At 40.6% G+C, this 21214-nt stretch overlaps 1 protein-coding gene across 3 annotated transcripts in view; it reads left to right on the top strand.

Moving 5' to 3' along the window:
• EBF2 (early B cell factor 2) overlaps positions 1-21214 on the top strand; it is a 186802-nt gene that overhangs the window by 110416 nt on the left and 55172 nt on the right. For all 3 annotated transcript variants that reach the window (XM_011360293.1, XM_011360294.1, XM_011360295.1), the window contains one exon: positions 15777-15858. In XM_011360293.1, coding sequence (XP_011358595.1) covers positions 15777-15858 — 82 coding nt within the window. The remainder of the gene's footprint in view (positions 1-15776; positions 15859-21214) is intronic.

The raw sequence follows: 21214 nt of genomic DNA, 5'->3' as shown, positions 1-21214 counted from the left end.
GCAGGTGTTTCCAGAGCACCCCAGAAACAGGTCTGGAAAAAGCCTCGGCCCTCCACTGGAGAGCAAGTTCCTTATTTTCTCTGTGTCTGGTGCGTCTCCGAGCACCAATGGGCACAGTTGTAAATAATACGAGCGCTTAAATGTCACCTTGCTGTTCTGAAATTTCGCCTGTATGTTAAAGACATAGGGTAGCTGGATCTATACTGTCTTGTGCCAAAACTATAGACTGCCAGAGTCAAAATTCAGGCTTAGACATCTGATTACCGAACCACAGAACTTTGGGATTAGTCATGCTCATGAAAGCCATTTGGCCCTGTTTTCTCTGTGAACAAAGCTATCTGTGTTGGTTCATTTAATCTAGCATATATCTGGCAATTATTGATATTAAATTGATTTAGTGTTTTGAGAGACGTCTCAGACACCAAACACAGAACTCCCACTTTATTTTACAGCTGAATACAGGACATGAATTCCTTGTTGATGTAATCAGCTCTTGGTTTAACCCCTAAAGTGTAAGCATTGATCCCGTCTTAACTTGGCGACTTAATTACTCTCTGTCGCGCCCTCCTTCTGTGTAATTTATGCTCTGGAAATAAGCGGAACCCTTTGGGTAGAAGATCACCTGCGTGAGATTGTTTCTAACTGAGTAGGAAGACAATTTGCTAAATGTGTCATGGTTATTTACCAGAAGGCTGATGCTGGGGTTGGGATATTAACAAAATCTGTTCTTTCACAGGAAAGTTCTAAGAGGTGTTTTAAGTTGTTTCCCAAAGCACCTAAGTAATTCTCCCGGCATCTCTCAGAGGTATTACCCAATTTTACAGGGAAGATATGTGAGGGAACACGTCTGAGGGGCGACAGTAGGCAAATGAAACACAGAGAGGTGAAAATATTGTCAGTAATATAGACAGTAATTGACAGGATCTCCTTACTCTTAAGTTTCATCCTCTGGGTCACACTGCCTCCTACATTATATCATCAGTATTAACATAAGCATGGGAGATTAATTTTAGAGATCATGTGAAAAGTAGATGACATTTATCTTCACTTTTCAATGAATCATCTCATTAGAAGAAGGGTAAACACTTAGCCCATGTTAAAATAGTTAAGAACAAAACCAGTCTACTGAACTGCTTCATCACTTGTTTTTTAAATTGTAATATAAAAGTCAATTTGCTTAGCGTTGTTCACACACACACAAAGATGTGGTTATTATAATCCTGGCTAGTCTCAAGATACAACATATTTCTAATAAAATAATAAGGATTAGGACAAACTGTGAAAGATCAAGAGCTAAACGTCACTGGGCCTTTCGGTTGACTTATATCAAATTTGAGCTAAAAATGCACCCATCATCCCCAACTCAAGACCGTGGATAACAGAGCAGGGAGGTGGGAATATGATTTGGTCAGCTCAGTACTTGTATTATAAAAATAAAAAACCCTAAAGCAGTCAAGTTACTGGGACTGGTGAAATCTCTCTCTCTCTCTTTCTTTCTCTCACTACATAAAGTACTCTAGACATGGAATGGTTGCCCAGCTGTTTATTCAGCATAGTTTTGTTGGAATCACCTTGGCAACCTGAGGGATGGTAAAAAAAAATGGGCCTGACTTTTCAGGTTCTGTCGTGTTTCAAGGCTGGATTCTACTAAGATGAGTGGCGGGCTTATAACTTCAATTTAGATGAATGAGCAGCCAACAGATTCTGAGTCATGCCTGAGACAAGGTGACTTCTTTGTAATGGTGTTGCCAGAGGCATTTGTGGGCTACTTCTGTGGGTGGCTGTCCTGCCCATGGCTTTGACAGGGAGAGGCCGACATCGGATCCCTGGTGTCCGAGTCGGCAGAGAATGCCGGGCTGGACAGAGCTGCTTTTCTTTCAGCGCGGCCGCGCGACCTTCTGTGCGTCTTCCCCAGGGAGCTGTGGCCATCGCTTTCCCATGCTCCTGGACCCAGTCCTGCTGCTCATTTGAGTCCTGGCAGCTCCCTGAGAAAGCAGAACAGGCTCTATGGCCTCAGAGTGAAGGGCGGAGATGTTTTACTTCCAGGTCAGCTGCTGGCTTCCCCTGGGAAGTATTTTTTTCTTTAATGGCTATGTTCCATTACCCACTGCATGAGGAGAAACCATGGACACAACTTTAGACTCCATGGCAGGGAAGGCTATGGAGTTTGGGTAAAAAAAAAAAAGTCTCTAGTTTTTTCAAATTATTTGACATAGAGTGTGTTGCCTATCCAGGCCTTTATTTTCCCTCACGATGTTAAAGTTTTAGTCATTTATTTAATTCTCTACCACATTCCAAGAAGAACTTGCGATGGTTCATTTGGCTTACCAGTTCTTCTTTCAAAGGCATTTTGGTGGATAAGATAGCCAACAGCACTGAGTTTTGGGGACTGGACGCAACTTACATTTTTTGTGCTACCCTGTGTGTGTGTGTGTGTATGTGTGTGTGTGTGTGTGTGTGTGTATGCAATAATGATATCTGTTCTGTCAAAAGAAATGGGTGGTTGAGCTATTTTAAAGTTTGAGATCTTTGCAGATATTAAATATTCCCACAATCTTTTTCTCAAGAAAGGTTTTCTTTATTTGAGCTATCCTAATTATATGATCTCAAGTGAACATGCTGTGTAGACACATATTCTACTGTGTCAAGCTTTAAGAATATATCTCATTTAATGAAGGGCAGAAACCAGTACCTAAAGTCAACCTTAATCATTAGAAATGGCCTGGACTTGTAAAACACTGTGTAACATAAAACCAGATTAAAAAGGAAGGAAAAAAAATCTCATCCATTTGGTTATTATTTGGAAAACTGGATTTCAGTTAGGCTCAGTCAAGAACTTTCGAAATCTTAAAATGAACTCGGGATCTTGTTTTAAGCAAACTGGGGCTGACTTATGGACATCCCATGAATCAGCCTCATTTAGCCTTTCTTTGAACCTGGAGTGAGAAATCTCAGTAACTTAAATGGGGTGGAGGATTTTATGCCTAGTCTTCATTTTTTTAATGAAAAATGAATGGCTTACTCTCACCTTGTTCTAGTCATCCAGCATATTCCTGAGCATCAATAGGTTATGGGATGGAAAGAAAGATTAGAAATATAGGATGGCCCAGAAGTGCCCGGGGACTATTTCTGTTCCTAGTGGGGAGCTCAGGTCCACATGGGTTCTGGTTCTATCACGAGACTTTTTTTTTTTTTTTTTTCCTGGAGCCTCAGGTTTTTAAAGGGAAAATTAAAGAAAAGATTCTGGTTATCTGCTCATGAGCAAAATGACAACTGACTAGTCAGTGACCTCTGTGAGATGGCCAAGGTTAGTTCAAAACATAGTGATATTGCAGAAAATGAAAGAAAGTGAACCAGATGAAAATCTTTCAATGGCATTTAAAAGGAAGGTTTCGTTTTTGGTAATAAAATTTGGAAATCTCCAAAAAGTTAGTGTTTTATATAGAGTTAATAGAGGCTTTAGAATCAATAAAGTTTGAATGAAAAAAAAAAATAAACAATTGGAAATAATGACTGATTCCTGGAACCTCATGTAGATACAGGGATTGGGTTGAGATTAAATTAAAATAATAGTCTTCTAAGCTGACGATACCGGAATATTATTAGCCTTATCTGAATGCCTTTTGTTTCAAATTCTTGACCTGATTTTTGTCCCAGTTTTTCTTTTATATCAACTAGGTTTAGTAAAATGTTAAAAAAAATTCTAATGAAAGCCGGCTGACTCTACTATTAAGTAATACAAGAAAATCTGTTTTGCTCAGGCAGCGACAGAATATTGAAATACCTGGTTTTAAATTTTTATGTGGGTTTGGCAAATGCAGTCTGAAAGTGGCTAATATGATACCCGACCTGGTGTTAATAGCCAATGATAATTCCATATGTACCACCTGCTACCTGTCAGGTTACACGTTCTTTCTTTTTTCCTTTTTTGGCATGAAGGTTACATTAGCTGTGAGTATGGGTCTTCGTGGCTAGAGTGGAGTCAAGCCGTCATACTTTTCAGATGACATAGAGCTTTGATGTAATTATCATCTTGGTTTCTTTTCTTTGGTCACCCCTTCTTCCCAGCTCTTCTCCCCTCATCAACTTTCATGAATTCCTTAAAGAGCGCAACATACCATCTTGAATGTGGGAACTGGGGAGGAGGGAAGAAAGGAAAGAAAGAGGGGAGGAGAGAGAATGAATCACAAGCATAAACTAGAATGCTCATGGAGGAAAATTTTCCTGCCAAAAAATAAAATAAGAGAAATTTCCTGGAAGGCACATGTGAGGATAAAAACCCTTTAGCCAAAGATGTGGATTTGTTAATTAATTGCTTTATACCTTAGTGTTTAAATGCCACAAAACCATTTCTCTTTCTTCCTAATAATCTGTCAGGAATTTCTCAAAAGCCAGCTCCACAGGGATCACAATGGCTTTCTCTCTGCTCTTTCCCACTGGTGCGTAGTTTGAAATTGACTGGGCAAAGCTGAAGAAAATATCCAAAAAAACAAAAACCAAACAAACCTCAAACCCAAACCAAACCACTTGCCTGTCAATATGTGGGACCTGAATGGGCCACCTGGTTCTTTCCATCTCTAAACTCTGCTCCAGATAACGTGTAGGGGCTCAGCCCAACACTGTAGGGGAGGAAGGGGGAGACTCTCCCTTTGACTCTGAGTTTAACCATTAAGCACGTTTTCGCTTTCGAAAAATAGACCCGCACACATTCCCTGACTATAGAGAAACCAGGTTTCCTATTATAACCATTCAGAATGGGATATGCAGTCTGAAAGACAAGCTCAAAACATTAGAATGATTTTTCTTGAAAAGTGGAGACATTATTAAAGATTACCATGGCCATTCACATATTTTTTGAAAGAAAATAATTTTCACCTCTTATTAGTATTATTATTCCAGCTGTTGTTATATTCCTTCTGAGTAACTACAAAAGGCATAGAAAACTCACTTTCTTATAGGCTTTTAAAAATCGTCCCGAACCACTTAATCTCTTCGGGTTCTAAAATCAAAGGCTGTGATTGGACTCAGAAAAACTGTCCGACTGTCTTATATTTTCAAATTCTCCAAGTAATAACGTTGCTTAGCTCAGAAAAATTGTTGCGGCTTTTTCCAGGCGCTTTCAACATATTTTTCTCATCCTGGTTAGTCACTGCTAATAGCCCATGAGATAGAGGTCTCGGGTTCTCCTTCCACATAAGGAGAAGAGAAGACGTCCAGGGCGAATGCATCTCAGGGCAGAATCAGAAGCTGCCCCTCAGTTGGGCCCCTGGCATGTCCCGACTGCGGCCACGGGCCTCTGAGGTGCTAGTAATCTTTTTAACTTTCTTCTCAACTCTCGAGCTAGCTTATGTCTTAGCTTTGTTAAAAAAAAAATAAAAAAAAATAAAGACTGACCAGGAGTGAGAAGGTGTATTCGGTATGGTGACGAACATGAGAAAATCATTTCCCATTCTTCAGAAGAAGTTTCTATAGAGTCAATATAAAAAATCAAATTGCAGTGATAGAAAGCCAGGCACATTTCAAGTGCCCCTACCCTGTTGGTCTAACAATCTTTTGTCCACTGATATTAGAGATTTTACTGAGTGGAAGGACCGAGAAGATCTGTATTTTCTCTAGAATTACATTTCTCCTCTTTGAAGGTTTCAGAACTTCTCCTACCAGGACATGCATTTCCAATATTCGCTTTCTAGATTTGTTCTCAATTCGCATGACTGTCCTATTAAGCTTACATCGGGCCTTCCAAATTCTCAACTTACTTCAAATTTTCTAGGAAGTCATCCACCCATACCTTGAGCTCTCCTGATCGGGTTTATTTTTCGGGTCAAAACTCAGCTTCATGCGTGGTTGTAAAACTATATAGGTTCATATTTTCAAGTGCACAGATGCATACGTTTCTTGGAGACTCGACTCTTCAGCTTTAAAAAGGACCCCTTCATTGTAATCATTACGGAATGGATACAGTACTAATGGAACGTAATTGTTTCCACTAGATGCATCTCGGGTGTTTCTGGCAGCCAAAATGAAAATGATTCCAAATACCATCAAAGGGGCTTATAAGCACCCAGCATGCACAGAGTGTTTTGATATACAGTGGAGTGTTAATATCATTATCTCTTCTAATACAACATACGGTTACTTTAATCCTCTCCCGCCTCTGTGATCTTGGAAGATCCCACGGATAGAAGGCAAAGAATAAAACACTATATACAAGGAGACAAAGGGAGAATTAGTCCCCATCCTCTGAATGTAATTTTTTTGATTGTTTGAATGTTGGCTTCAAACATGTACCTTTATCAATACTGACTTCTGTATCTTCCACGCTAGTTTGAGTTTGTATGCGACATCAAACATACCTTTTCACACATGTTCTTTCCAGATTTTTTTTAACACTTACTTAGCAGTTTATAGAAGGAAGTGAATGATCTCCTCAAGCTGCTTACAAATTAAAAAAAAATCTGTGCTTATTAATTATGCAGGATTAGTCTAATTATAATTCAGCAAATTAATTAGCGACAGAAGGTGTTCTGAAACATTGGAGTACATTTGCATGTTAAATGGAGAGGCTAGTCTGTAATATATGTAAATTTATGCATGGCTTCATAGTTTAATTTAAAAATTTGCAGCTGCATATGGTATGGGAGCAGGTGAAAAGTCAGTTTTAGTTTAATGATGCTAACAAACATTGGATGGTGTCCTGTCTTAGCAAGAGAATGCACTCATATCTGCTAATCTACAACTCTGTCAGAAGAATAGAAAATTACATAGACGCTCAATCTCAAGGTCATTAGCGAATGGACCCATAGGTGCAATAGGTATAAAGCTGAAAACTGCAGAGAAAAAGAAATGATAGGAGGAGCCCAGGCTCTGAACTTTGTTTGCCACTTTATCTGACACTGCGTATTGGATCGGTCTGCCTAGTTTGGGGAAAGTAGCATTCCAGCCTGTGTAAAGAGAGGTGCCTTTTTGTCTGACCGGTATCTATTCTGGCAGGTGTAAAAGAGTTATCCAACCTTGATTCCCTTTCCAAATATTCACATTTGCACTTCATTTCAATTTCCTGGAGCCGTGGGAAAGTTATTACCGAGTTATGAATTAATGGTAGGGTAGAGAGTTTTACACATTGGCCTCAACCATCTGGCAAAACAGTAAAACCAGCGGACCAGGCAGCGGCAAAGGGCTCTTGGTGTAATTGGTGTTCACTGCTCAGCCTAGCATAGATGAGCTTCGCGGGGAGGGCCTGTGACGGAGGGGGAGGAGAAGGCAGCAGAAGGGGAGAAGGGGCGCTCAGGAAATAGGACAGTAAGGACCCATTAAGCTGATGGCTGGCTAATAACTTCATTTCTCTCCTTCACCCGAGTAGTCATGGCATTAGAAAGGGAAATAGATTTGTATTCTAATTCCGAAGTCTCACTGAAAGATGTTTCCTGAAGTCAGTCTGTAACATGTTCAGTTTCACTCAGTCTTTTTCTCTTTCCTTGATGAGAAGAAAGAGGAAGGGGTAGGACAAAAAAAGAATACGGTTAAAAAAAAGAAGAGAAAAGAAAAGAAAAAGACGAAACCGCACATTGCACAGAGCCCTCCAAAGACATTTCATGAGGACGGTTGGAATTACAAACATGATCTTAGTGTTGTGTTTCATTCCAATTCAAGTCCAAAGAGTTCAATTATTATTTTCATTAATGGTGTTAGATTTTCATCGGAGTGCAGAAACAAGGACTTCTCCTTAGAGATTTCCTCCCAGCGAGCTTCATGGTGCCAAGTAATGGAATTCAGGAGAGTGAAGATGTGTCTGAATACAGAAGAAAAAAAAAATCTCAACCTGTAACCCTGGGTCCTCAGAAACTGTAGTGAGTTGCTGGTCAGAAATAAGTGGAGAATCAAAGTGGCCTCCTTGTTTTTTCACCTCAGTGACTGTTTACAGTCGGTTGCTCGCCGCTTGAGCTACGGGAGACATTCTCTCTAGAAGAAATCATGAAATGGCTTTGAAATGAAGTCTATCGACATGGACTCAGATTACACAGTGGGGGGAGTCGCTGCCTCCTGGTGCCCGACCGAATGCAGCAGATCTTACTCCAGAGGCTGTGTGTTTGGTAACGAAGGCGCTTTTGCCAAACTGAAATGCCACTTCCCGGAGCTCGTAATTGGTGTGAACGCTGAATAGAAAATGATTCGATGGGGCCTGTTGCCAGTTAGGAGCCAGAGGGAGTGTGTGTAGCTCTGAATTATCTGGCCTGACCATAGTTTACTGAAAACAGTGATGAGGGTTTAGACCCACCATCTTTTTGTTATTGTTGTTGTTCTTTTCTTGCAATCTGTTGTACTGGATTCATTACGTGATCTTTTTTAAAAAATCTCTCTCCTTAAAAATTAAGGGAAGGGCTTCAAGTAGAATATATATTAATACTAGAGAGATAAGGAGTACAGAGAGAGAACAGATTTGAATTTGTTGTAATTCCCTCTGGTAATTTTGTATGGAAAACGTGGTGTGGGAGAAGGGGCAATGCAGGAGAGGGGGCGTAAGCGTGCCTGGTGAAAGGTGACTAAACAAACTTGCTAGGTACCAGGAATTTACCCAGACCTTTTGTACAAATAACTAACTATTCCTCAGTACTGGCCAAGGAAGCCACGTTACAGAGGAAAGAAGAACTAAAGGTCCCTATTTTTAACAATAAATATTAAACAAGCAAAAAAATAATACTTGCAGAAGTCTTGACATGGGGAAATGGCTTGGTAGGAACACTCCAATGAGCTGCCACATATAAGATTGAGATTCTCTGCTGCCAAAGAAATTAACTTGATGGTCTATTTAAAAAACTCCAATGTAAGAGACTCCTCCGTCCCTTGGGTAATGCTTTCAAAATTTAGCCTTGGTGACTTGATTCTCAAAAAATGTTTTCCAAGGTTTAATTCAACTTCTTATATTATACATCTGACTTCTAGCATTTTTTTCTTCATCGTCTTGATGGACAAAGTGGCCTTGAATCTTCCTCACCCACTCGAGCGATTTTTACATTCTTTTTGCAGAGGGCTGCGGCCGTTTGGCCCATGCCTTCTTTGGACCATGTGGGTTCATGAGACATCTCATTTTCCAAATATCTGGTAGACTTGCTTGCCTTCCTCTGTGCAGTCCAAAATAGCCACAGAATTTCTAGAGGATGCAGACCCTGGTAGGAGCGAAAGACAGTTTTGTTTGCTTGCTTGTTTTGTTTTGTGACATGAAGAGTGACTCCACTCTCATTTCCGGGGAGCAAGATGAAGGATGTGACGTGACCCCCCCAGGTAGATCAATGTGGCCTCAGCCCCTGGAAACAAAGAGCTGCTAAGCAAAGTGTCCACCTTTCCTTCTAAAGAAGCTCAGCTCAGCTCCTGCCTGGGCGATGTTTTTCCAAGAGTCATACAAACCAGAGTTCCACTCCTAGCTGTTCTGCTTGCTGTTGTACCTTGGGCAAGTCATCTAACCTTTCTGAGTCTTGTGCATCACCTCTGTAAAATGGGGATGTTAATTCTCCTATTCTCAGAATTGGGTGAATTAAATGGAATCATACATGGCAAATAATATGATGTCAATGAATACAGGCTATTTATTTATTTATTCTTCTTCTTATAATCATCATCATGATTGGCCTTTTAGCCCAGGGAAGTTAGAGGCTAAGAATATTTGGAAGTAAGAAAAGTTATTGCTTAAAAGATATCTATAAACTAAAAGTTTTGGATCCGAAATGGCCTTTTTTTGAAATATTCTAGGTGAATAAGCTCCTATAGGAGGTAGATGAGCCTCCCATAGGAATTTCTGTGGAGATTAGAATCTATTCATGTATCATTTCATGTATTTATATTTACTTTTTAAGGGATTATATAAATAAAGGGATTATTAATAAGAAAATCAGCTTATAAAAATGAATATTTGATTGAGGCCTAAAGAAACCAGTCAGTGAACATTTTAAATCATCCCTCCTTTCCATGGATCTTCTTGGACCTTTGTGCCAGCTGCCATTTTACAAGCTGATCTCAAGTACGAGGCATTCTCAGATGCCCCATTGTCAAGTTTGTTGGGTGTAGTAAGAACAACTGGAGAGTCTGACCCCCCAGAGTCTCTTTATTTTTATAGACTTAAGCGAAAGTCTTTATAAGGCCTGCAGAGCTTCAGGCCCCTTTCTTACCCGGACTGACGCCTAAGCAATCAATAGATTTCTCAAGGTCAAGTTATCGTCAGGCCAAGGCTGGGCCCACTACTGCCTGTTACCTTACTTGGACTGCCAGGGTTTAGATTCTGTTAGAGGCTTTTGGGGGGAGGAAAAAGTGTTCTCTCTGTTGTTGGAAGGTTCAAAGAGGATAGAAGAGTTAAGACCTAGATTAAAGCTGGAGCATTATCATTGTGTTTTTTACCAGTCTCAAGTGGAGACCAATCACTCAGGGGTTTTCCTACCACATAAAGCAGAGTGAGCTGCCATGTAGGTCATTCTCAGAGTGAGAAAATGGCCCCTTGGGTGTGTCCATCTAGCGCAGCCCCTCACTCTGCCTAGTTCCCCAAAGGATGTAAGCTTGAAAGGATCCTGAGAGAAGAGAAGCAGCTGCCCATTCTTTTCAAATATGATTTTATGATCCAGCCTATCCCTACATTCGGCAGTGCTCAGAAATGATATGAGAGCGTTTTAAGGGACAGGGGTTATCTTCTTTTCAGAAGCACTCACAATCAGTGGAAACCAATTGTATTTTAATTTATAGGACTCTGGAAAAGGAAGTTTAGCAGTTAATCCGGATAAATTGTGTTTTCCTCAAAAATCAATGGACATAGACCTTAAACATCTACATGGTTTGTGAGGCTGTATGGATGCTGTATATGGCTCAGACTTTAGTGATCCAGCCTGCTTATGTGGCCATCATGCAGAGAGAGAGAACCCCACTCTTGGCCCTTGGAGAATATGAGGGTGTTCTCATTCCCATGGTATATAGATGTGGCCATGTCATCACAGAAGTTGTTTCCAGGGTAGGTAGAATTAGACTTTTTCAAGGGACTAAGTTTCAAAGTCAAAGGTATTTTACATATTATTTTGCATAGAGTAAGGCTCTGCATAATGGTACTAGTTACTAGGGCCAAGTTCACATTCTTTTGCTATACATCCCCATTTAATCTTTTTGTTAAAAGAAGCTTTTCTGCCTTCTATGGTGCTTTCTTAAAGATTTTCTGTATTGTATTTTTTTTCGAAGGCACTAGATTTCAAATTGAGAGTAAATTGAATGACTTCTTCCACAAACGTGGAGAAATATTATGCTGGGTTTTATACTAGTCAGATCATTGGTTATAGTCCTAGAAGCTGGCATAAATATTAAGTAGTTACCCTTCCTGTGATTTAGAGACTCCCCACTGCCTCACCATCAGACCTGAACTCTGGACCCTATTTGTGCATCCAGTCCGAATTTCAGTTTCTATTTGGGATGGGCTCAGCACATGTCTAGAGCTTTCATTCTATTCTTGAACAGTGCTGAGTGCGCCAATATTCTAGAGATTGGGAAGGAGAGATTTCTAGGGTGCTAGGTAATCAGACTCATATTCAGAGGTCTCCAGACTCATCTCAGAATCTGAAGAAGCATATTTTGAATAGTTTGGTTGTGTGCTCCATGAAGGCAAGGATTTTGCCCATCTTGTTTGCTATTGTCCCAGAACCTTCACAGCACATACTCTACACTTAATAATTGATCCAGTGAGTAAATGAACTCAACAGGGATTTTCGATAGGAAGCATTTATTTCCATGCAACTACCTTTGACCTAATGTTTTCCTCTTGGGGGTGGCTACAGTCCTCTCACTCTCCAAGAAACCAGAATCCTTTATGTTTTGTTGTTGTTTTGCTTTTTTCAGAACACGTTTCCTGAAGTATTTTTAAACAGCTATACTGAACTATTATTTACATACTATAAAGTTCACCCATTCAAAGTGTTCAGTTCAATGGGTTTTATTATATTTGGAATTGGGCAACCATCACCACGATCTATGTGCAGGAAACATAGAACACCAGATGGAGCTTGCTGCCACAAAAACCCAGGTTTAAACCCTCATTTCTGTCACTTACAAGCTGTATGATCTTGGGCACATTTCTTACATCTTGGAGCCTTTGTTTTTCCTGGCTGTGAGACGATTTGTCATTCATAAATTTGTTGTGAGAAATAAATGAAGCATTATATATCAAGCACATAGCTGGGAGCACGGCACAGAGTAGGCATTTGGCAAGCCTTTTTTCCCTGCCCTCTGTGACCCTCGTACCGTTCAGCTGCTGGACCACACAGGATGGCGAGCGGGGACAGAGATGGCTCTGATCTATGATACTCTTGAGCCACTTTCTCCTGACTTGGGAGGAGAAAGAATCCTAAGGGAAGGTACATCTTGCTCAACAATGTGCTCGTCAACTTCTATGATATTACCGGCTCTGGCCAGAGCATCAGCCAAGATTCCCTATTTCCCACCAATCAGCTGTTCCTGTTTATTTTTCTTTCAGTCTAGAATCAGTGGGTTTGACCAATCTCTCAGAAAACTCCCATACACACTTGGACTTCAATAAGTCATGGTCTTCTGTCTTCAGTGTTTTCTTCCCCCAACGCAGCCATTTCTAGAGGGTTCTGAACTCTACATATTTTTCCTTGCAATCATAGAATATTAATGTTGGAAGGAACCCTAGGCATAATTCAGTTAAAGTCTCTTAACAGTTGAAGAAACCGAGGCCCAAAGAAGTGAGGTAACTTGGTTACATCGTTAGTTGGTAGCAGGTCAAGACTAGCACACTGTCAGCATTTAATAAATATTTGTGGAGTGAAGGAATACCCTTCGGTACATTCTTTTGCCTCAGTTGACCTGGGAACCAGATTGAAGTCTGAGGGTTTGAGTTCACATTTTGACCCCATCTCTCTATTCCTCTTTATCTATAAAACAAGGATAAACCTGTAGTTGTTAAATAAAGAGATCAGAAGCAGCCCTGCAAAGTGTACCACGCTAAGTGGCGATAATATTTACGTAGTCAACAGTGTCTGGAAAAAGTGAAAATAACAACTTCCATCCTGATGAGAATCTGCACATTTGGTCTGAATCTTGTAATTCATTTTGGTTTCCCATTTCTGAGTGGAGAGAATTGACATTTTCCAGGCAGCTCTGGCTTCGGAGGGATCTAGACACAGGGGATTTGTTCCCTGCAAGCTACCCTGTGGTCAGTGGTTGGTAGGGCTAGTAAAGGCTTCTGTACCAAGCCCCTGAGCATGCCGGGTGGAAGGGTACAGGGAGGGAGGCAGAAGACATCAGTAAAAAGAAGACCAAAAATTGGAGATGTCAGTAAGCCTGTGAATTTCTTTAAATTAATTTTTAGGTCCCCGTATAATATATCCAGGCCATAATTTCTGATGCTAGCCATTCAGAAGTAGCTATGTCTTCTTTTGAAAGTACAGTATAAGAGAATTCTCTCTCTCTCTCCCCTCTCCCTCCATCCTTACTCCACCATTTTCTTCGCCTTTGTGAACAGAATGTTATATTTTTAGTGTGCAGGGGGCTGTGTAGGTTACAAACTCAGACTCCAGGCCAGCAAATGAGTCAAAATTGGGTGTTTTCCATCCAAAGAACTGTTAAGGGTCCTAATTTAAAATGAATAAAGCCTTTCAACAGTGTCCTTGTTTCCCTAAATCAATGTGGTTTTATGTAAACATTTATCTCCTTTGCACTTTTCCACCTACCACACCGGTCGTGTAATAATGGCTTTGTGGACATTAATGTTTTTACCAGATACATTTGGGAGGAAGGGTGGGGTAGGTGAAGGGAAGTATAATACACACTGAATGCATCATAAGGAGCCCAGTTGTGGCAAAACTTTCTAAAAATCAAGAGGTTAGTGAGAAAAAGCACTTGATTTAAGTTTAGTGTTTTTTGTTTTGTTTTTTTATTGGGGGGTGTGTAAATTACTGATGGGGGTGTTGGAGGACAAATGTGGGATGGGGGTGGGGACTATTGTTTAGAGAGAGACTCAAGTGAGAAAAAGGCAAGTTTTAAGTGTAACAGGAGAGCATATCCTTGCGTTGTCAGTGCCTGTAGATGACTCTGCTGCGAATGCATAAACGAAAGGTTTCCCCTTAAAAAAATAAAATGTTTGAGTTCTGATCCATCTTTTCTTATAAGCAGGTCTGCATTCTAACGTGCTCTGATTGACGTGGCAGACATTTCCCTGCACTTTAGAAAGTGAGGCAGGTGGTGAATTTGAACGCTGCACAAAGCAGTGGGAGCAATTTCTCTGCCTTGTCATTCTGGAGGTCCCTCGGATAAAGACCCTGGACACCTTCGTGGCCCAAAAAGCAATGCCTAACCTCCTGCCCCAGAAAAGATTAAAACGGAGGAGTGAAAAGCAGATGTTATAAAATAATGAAAAAATGTTTAGCCATTATTTCTAAATTCACACCCCACCGTATTCCTCAGCTAGGAATCAGGAACGCTTGGCCAAGTATTTTTAGCTCTAGAGTAATCCCTCTTTTCTCCTCCTTTATCATTTACTGTTTATCTTTCCATCAGGGTTCTTTTTTTTTCTTTTTTTCTTTTTTTAAGTGTTGAATACAATCAATTGGAGCACTCTCTAATTCTTTTGTGTGATTGTTAAAGAAATTAAAATAAGCAGAAGGTCAGATGAGAGCATCTCACCAACTGCTGCTTTAAAATAGAATTTTTGGAAGCATTGCTGATTTTTACTTATTTTTGTTGGTAAATCCTGGGGAAAATGTATATCTTTTCCTTTAAAGTTCTAATTCAAGGCATGGATGTGAGAGTTCTGAAGGGACTTTGGGACTGCGGTAAAATTTCGTTGTCATAGTAACAGAAAGGGAAATAGGCCTAGCTCACCTGGGACTTTAACACTGCAAAAGCTGGATTTTTTTTTTTTTTTTTTTTAAGGAAAAGGACTCTGAGAGTAAAATAAATGAAAAACTTATTGTATTTTGAAACAAAATTCCAAACATTAAATACATAAACGGCTGAAAAGGCCACTTCTACCATTTTTCTTGGTTGATGTACTTGTCTGATTAAAGATGCCCTATTTGTAAATTGCATACATAGTTTATTTAGCAGAATGGTGGCTTAAAAATTTGTCTTATGAATGATAACTGCAGACCCTTATACTATGCCTTTACATTTTTTGCATAATCTGTAGAAGGTCTGAAAGGACATTCACACTGATTATTAATCGTAAAAATGCCAGCATATACCTGCACAGACTGACTCTGTCTTTGGACGATAACATGCCATTTTCTGACTTTATATACATCGGTTGAAAATATCAGGCCCCCTTTGTGTGTGAGGGTGTACATGTGAGGTGTGTGAGCAGGAAGGTGTGTGTGGCCAGCGGAAAGCCACATACGTGAGGAACCCTGGGATTCTGGGCTAAGTCATGCCATTTTTAACCCTGGAGCAAGACATTTTTGCTCGGCAGGAGTCACTGCTGCTTTTGAAGGCTTTTTTTTTTTTTTTTTTTTTTTTGGGAAAGAGAGCCCTAGCAACTCGAGGGGCGGGTGTAAAAACCAGAACCCAGCTTGTGAACCACTTCACAGTCCTCCACAGTGATGGAGCCAACTTGCGACTGAAAACATCTAAATTTGCAAATTGCAGAGGGTCAGCAGTGTTCCTTCCCAGGCAGGGCTGGCTGAAATTCCCCAGACCTGAAATACAATCACTTTCCAATCAAATCTAATATAACGCAGAGATAGGCTCTCTTAAAAAATGTTTACTTAAAAATGTAACACATTGCTTTCTCTTCACAGATTCTTTTTAAAATTTTTCCTCAAGTGCAATCAGAATTGTTTGAAAACAGCAGGAAACCCAAGGGACATGAGAAGGTTTCAGGTAAGGGGCCTGTTGATTTTTCCTGTGAAATAAGTCATCCCGTTTTCTCTCTCCTCGGCACTCCTTTCCTTTTCTTTTTTTCCTTTGAACACATTATTCACTGAGGTCGCTAACAATAAACGAGATAACTGTAATGATAACCCGCACTGCATAGCATTGAGGGTTTCTTTAGTTTATAGTGTTTAGGCTCCCACTTCCAGTGTCAAAGCCCCAGGGAGGGGCACCGACGCCAGCTAGAGATTCGATTTTAAGCCCTCAGGCTGCCCTTCGCACACACAGCTGCCCACAGCAGGAACCGTGTTCTTGATATGCAGCCACCTTGGGATTTCTCAGAGCAGCTTCTCTGTGCTTTCTGCAAGCAACAGCCTCATCCTTTCCTTTTCCACCCATTAACTATTCAGTGGTCTCTCTCAGAGCCTTTTGGAAAGCAGCAACCCAAACAGCCGTGGTCACTTTAAGATCTCAGCATGACAACAAGACCCACGGGACAGTGACCCAGCTGCCTGGCAGTTAAATCTGCCACCGGTTTCATCACCCTTGCCACTGATGTACTGAGGATGCAAGCTAATAAAAACACAGCGAGGCAAAGTGTGTCAGGTTGGGCACGTGAGGGAGAGCAGCCCCTCTCAGCCCCGCTTCTTTCATCTTTGAAGGACCCACATTTAATCCACCAAATGCCTTTCCTGCCATTCATGCCCAGTCGAAACACACAGTGCTCCCTTCCCCACAGAGAAATTAAAAACGCGTTAAGCAATAGTATTGACGTTTGCGACTTTAAAAAATAGTCCTGGCAGCGATGAGAGAGGTAGGGATGATCGGCCTCCTGTTTCAGGTGAGGAAAGTGAGTTTCTGGGAGTTTGTGACTCGCCTCGAATCACAGGAACGAGATGGTGGAGTCGGGAGCCAGGAGGAGCTGTCTGATCAAACTCCTTCCACCAGACCATGGCGTGGCGGCACGTGCAGCTGCTCGATGTCTGGCTTTGCTGTTGCCTTTTTGAAATTCTTAATAATTCCTGAACAAGGAGCCGCACGTATTCATTTCGTACCAGACCCCACAAATTCTGGTTTAAGAACAGAGCCATGAAAAGGTTGATTGGGGAGAGGTGCATACACACAAGGCCAGAGAAAACTACTCTGAAAAACCTATTCTTGTAATTTTTTTTTTTTTAAACACGTCACGGTTATCAAACAATCTTGTTGGGACTGGGACATTTTTTGTTAGATTTTCCCCTTAAAAAAATAAAATGTTTGAGTTCTGATCCATCTTTTCTTATAAGCAGGTCTGCATTCTAACGTGCTCTGATTGACGTGGCAGACATTTCCCTGCACTTTAGAAAGTGAGGCAGGTGGTGAATTTGAACGCTGCACAAAGCAGTGGGAGCAATTTCTCTGCCTTGTCATTCTGGAGGTCCCTCGGATAAAGACCCTGGACACCTTCGTGGCCCAAAAAGCAATGCCTAACCTCCTGCCCCAGAAAAGATTAAAACGGAGGAGTGAAAAGCAGATGTTATAAAATAATGAAAAAATGTTTAGCCATTATTTCTAAATTCACACCCCACCGTATTCCTCAGCTAGGAATCAGGAACGCTTGGCCAAGTATTTTTAGCTCTAGAGTAATCCCTCTTTTCTCCTCCTTTATCATTTACTGTTTATCTTTCCATCAGGGTTCTTTTTTTTTCTTTTTTTCTTTTTTTAAGTGTTGAATACAATCAATTGGAGCACTCTCTAATTCTTTTGTGTGATTGTTAAAGAAATTAAAATAAGCAGAAGGTCAGATGAGAGCATCTCACCAACTGCTGCTTTAAAATAGAATTTTTGGAAGCATTGCTGATTTTTACTTATTTTTGTTGGTAAATCCTGGGGAAAATGTATATCTTTTCCTTTAAAGTTCTAATTCAAGGCATGGATGTGAGAGTTCTGAAGGGACTTTGGGACTGCGGTAAAATTTCGTTGTCATAGTAACAGAAAGGGAAATAGGCCTAGCTCACCTGGGACTTTAACACTGCAAAAGCTGGATTTTTTTTTTTTTTTTTTTATGGAAAAGGACTCTGAGAGTAAAATAAATGAAAAACTTATTGTATTTTGAAACAAAATTCCAAACATTAAATACATAAACGGCTGAAAAGGCCACTTCTACCATTTTTCTTGGTTGATGTACTTGTCTGATTAAAGATGCCCTATTTGTAAATTGCATACATAGTTTATTTAGCAGAATGGTGGCTTAAAAATTTGTCTTATGAATGATAACTGCAGACCCTTATACTATGCCTTTACATTTTTTGCATAATCTGTAGAAGGTCTGAAAGGACATTCACACTGATTATTAATCGTAAAAATGCCAGCATATACCTGCACAGACTGACTCTGTCTTTGGACGATAACATGCCATTTTCTGACTTTATATACATCGGTTGAAAATATCAGGCCCCCTTTGTGTGTGAGGGTGTACATGTGAGGTGTGTGAGCAGGAAGGTGTGTGTGGCCAGCGGAAAGCCACATACGTGAGGAACCCTGGGATTCTGGGCTAAGTCATGCCATTTTTAACCCTGGAGCAAGACATTTTTGCTCGGCAGGAGTCACTGCTGCTTTTGAAGGCTTTTTTTTTTTTTTTTTTTTTTTTGGGAAAGAGAGCCCTAGCAACTCGAGGGGCGGGTGTAAAAACCAGAACCCAGCTTGTGAACCACTTCACAGTCCTCCACAGTGATGGAGCCAACTTGCGACTGAAAACATCTAAATTTGCAAATTGCAGAGGGTCAGCAGTGTTCCTTCCCAGGCAGGGCTGGCTGAAATTCCCCAGACCTGAAATACAATCACTTTCCAATCAAATCTAATATAACGCAGAGATAGGCTCTCTTAAAAAATGTTTACTTAAAAATGTAACACATTGCTTTCTCTTCACAGATTCTTTTTAAAATTTTTCCTCAAGTGCAATCAGAATTGTTTGAAAACAGCAGGAAACCCAAGGGACATGAGAAGGTTTCAGGTAAGGGGCCTGTTGATTTTTCCTGTGAAATAAGTCATCCCGTTTTCTCTCTCCTCGGCACTCCTTTCCTTTTCTTTTTTTCCTTTGAACACATTATTCACTGAGGTCGCTAACAATAAACGAGATAACTGTAATGATAACCCGCACTGCATAGCATTGAGGGTTTCTTTAGTTTATAGTGTTTAGGCTCCCACTTCCAGTGTCAAAGCCCCAGGGAGGGGCACCGACGCCAGCTAGAGATTCGATTTTAAGCCCTCAGGCTGCCCTTCGCACACACAGCTGCCCACAGCAGGAACCGTGTTCTTGATATGCAGCCACCTTGGGATTTCTCAGAGCAGCTTCTCTGTGCTTTCTGCAAGCAACAGCCTCATCCTTTCCTTTTCCACCCATTAACTATTCAGTGGTCTCTCTCAGAGCCTTTTGGAAAGCAGCAACCCAAACAGCCGTGGTCACTTTAAGATCTCAGCATGACAACAAGACCCACGGGACAGTGACCCAGCTGCCTGGCAGTTAAATCTGCCACCGGTTTCATCACCCTTGCCACTGATGTACTGAGGATGCAAGCTAATAAAAACACAGCGAGGCAAAGTGTGTCAGGTTGGGCACGTGAGGGAGAGCAGCCCCTCTCAGCCCCGCTTCTTTCATCTTTGAAGGACCCACATTTAATCCACCAAATGCCTTTCCTGCCATTCATGCCCAGTCGAAACACACAGTGCTCCCTTCCCCACAGAGAAATTAAAAACGCGTTAAGCAATAGTATTGACGTTTGCGACTTTAAAAAATAGTCCTGGCAGCGATGAGAGAGGTAGGGATGATCGGCCTCCTGTTTCAGGTGAGGAAAGTGAGTTTCTGGGAGTTTGTGACTCGCCTCGAATCACAGGAACGAGATGGTGGAGTCGGGAGCCAGGAGGAGCTGTCTGATCAAACTCCTTCCACCAGACCATGGCGTGGCGGCACGTGCAGCTGCTCGGTGTCTGGCTTTGCTGTTGCCTTTTTGAAATTCTTAATAATTCCTGAACAAGGAGCCGCACGTATTCATTTCGTACCAGACCCCACAAATTCTGGTTTAAGAACAGAGCCATGAAAAGGTTGATTGGGGAGAGGTGCATACACACAAGGCCAGAGAAAACTACTCTGAAAAACCTATTCTTGTAATTTTTTTTTTTTTAAACACGTCACGGTTATCAAACAATCTTGTTGGGACTGGGACATTTTTTGTTAGATTTTTTTTAACACTGTTATCAGCCTTTCTTAAAAAAGTTAATTTAAGCCCTTCCTCTCCATCATGCTGTGTGACATGGAGACAAATAGAAATAAAACGAGCTTTCTTGGGGATCAAGCAGAAACTTTCTGCACAGGGAAGTGGGTGGCACTCGGTATTCCAAATGGGACCGTAAATAATTTCAGTCCCCAAAAGTGTGAAAATCAAAAGAGTTCTGAGTGCCTCGATGACCAAGCTTGGCTTTCACTTCCTGAAGAAATGGAGGCAGGAAAAGAAGCTGGAAGTGTGGATTCTTATCCCCGTTATGCTCTGCCATTACTTTCAAAGTTTTAAAGTTGAGAAAACTCTTTATGAGTTTGAAGAGGCTTTTAATAGAGTGCCTTGTCATTTTGTTTATCCCAAATCATAGAAATGTACTTGCTAAGCAAATGCATGCTAATATTTCCTCTACTTCTTCAGTAATTTATGAAGTGAGGTTTGCAATGAGCCTGAGTTTTTATTTAACAGGGTTAGGATAAATATTGCTGATCTCAAAATGATGAAGAATTCTCATCCTGAGTGAAAGTATTTGACTTTTGCCAAGACAGGGGAAAATATATATATATTTTTAAGTTTGTAAATTCTATGATTGTCTTATTTCTGGGGAAGAGCCAAAGAAAATTGATAATTTTTTGCAGTATTTTTGAGATAAAATTTATATAACATAAATATTATTCACCATTTTAACCCTTTTAAAGTGTGCAGTTCAGTAGCTTTCAGTATATTCACAATGTTGTGCAACTGTCACCACTCTATAATTCCAGAACATTTTCATCATCCCCCCAAAAAACTCATACGTCCAAATTCTCTTTTCCCCTCACCCACTGGCAACCACTAATCTACCTTCTGTGTCTGTGGATTTGTCTACTGAGGACGTTTCATATAAATGGAATTGTATATTATGTGGGCTTTTGCATCTGGTTTCTTTCAAGATTCATCCTTGTTGTAGCATGTATCTGTACTTCATTCCTTTTTATGGCTCAATAATATTCCATTTTAAGAATATACCACATTTTGTTTAACTATACATCACTTGATAGATACTTGGGTGGTTTCTCCTTTTGGCTTTTATAAATAATGCCACTATGAACATTTGTATGCAAGTTTTTTTT

The sequence above is a fragment of the Pteropus vampyrus genome, unplaced genomic scaffold, assembly GCF_000151845.1.
Source record: "Pteropus vampyrus isolate Shadow unplaced genomic scaffold, Pvam_2.0 Scaffold53, whole genome shotgun sequence".
NCBI lineage: Eukaryota > Metazoa > Chordata > Mammalia > Chiroptera > Pteropodidae > Pteropus > Pteropus vampyrus.
The sequence above is the reverse complement of the archived record's forward strand: the minus strand, read 5'-3'. Positions and strand labels throughout refer to the sequence as shown.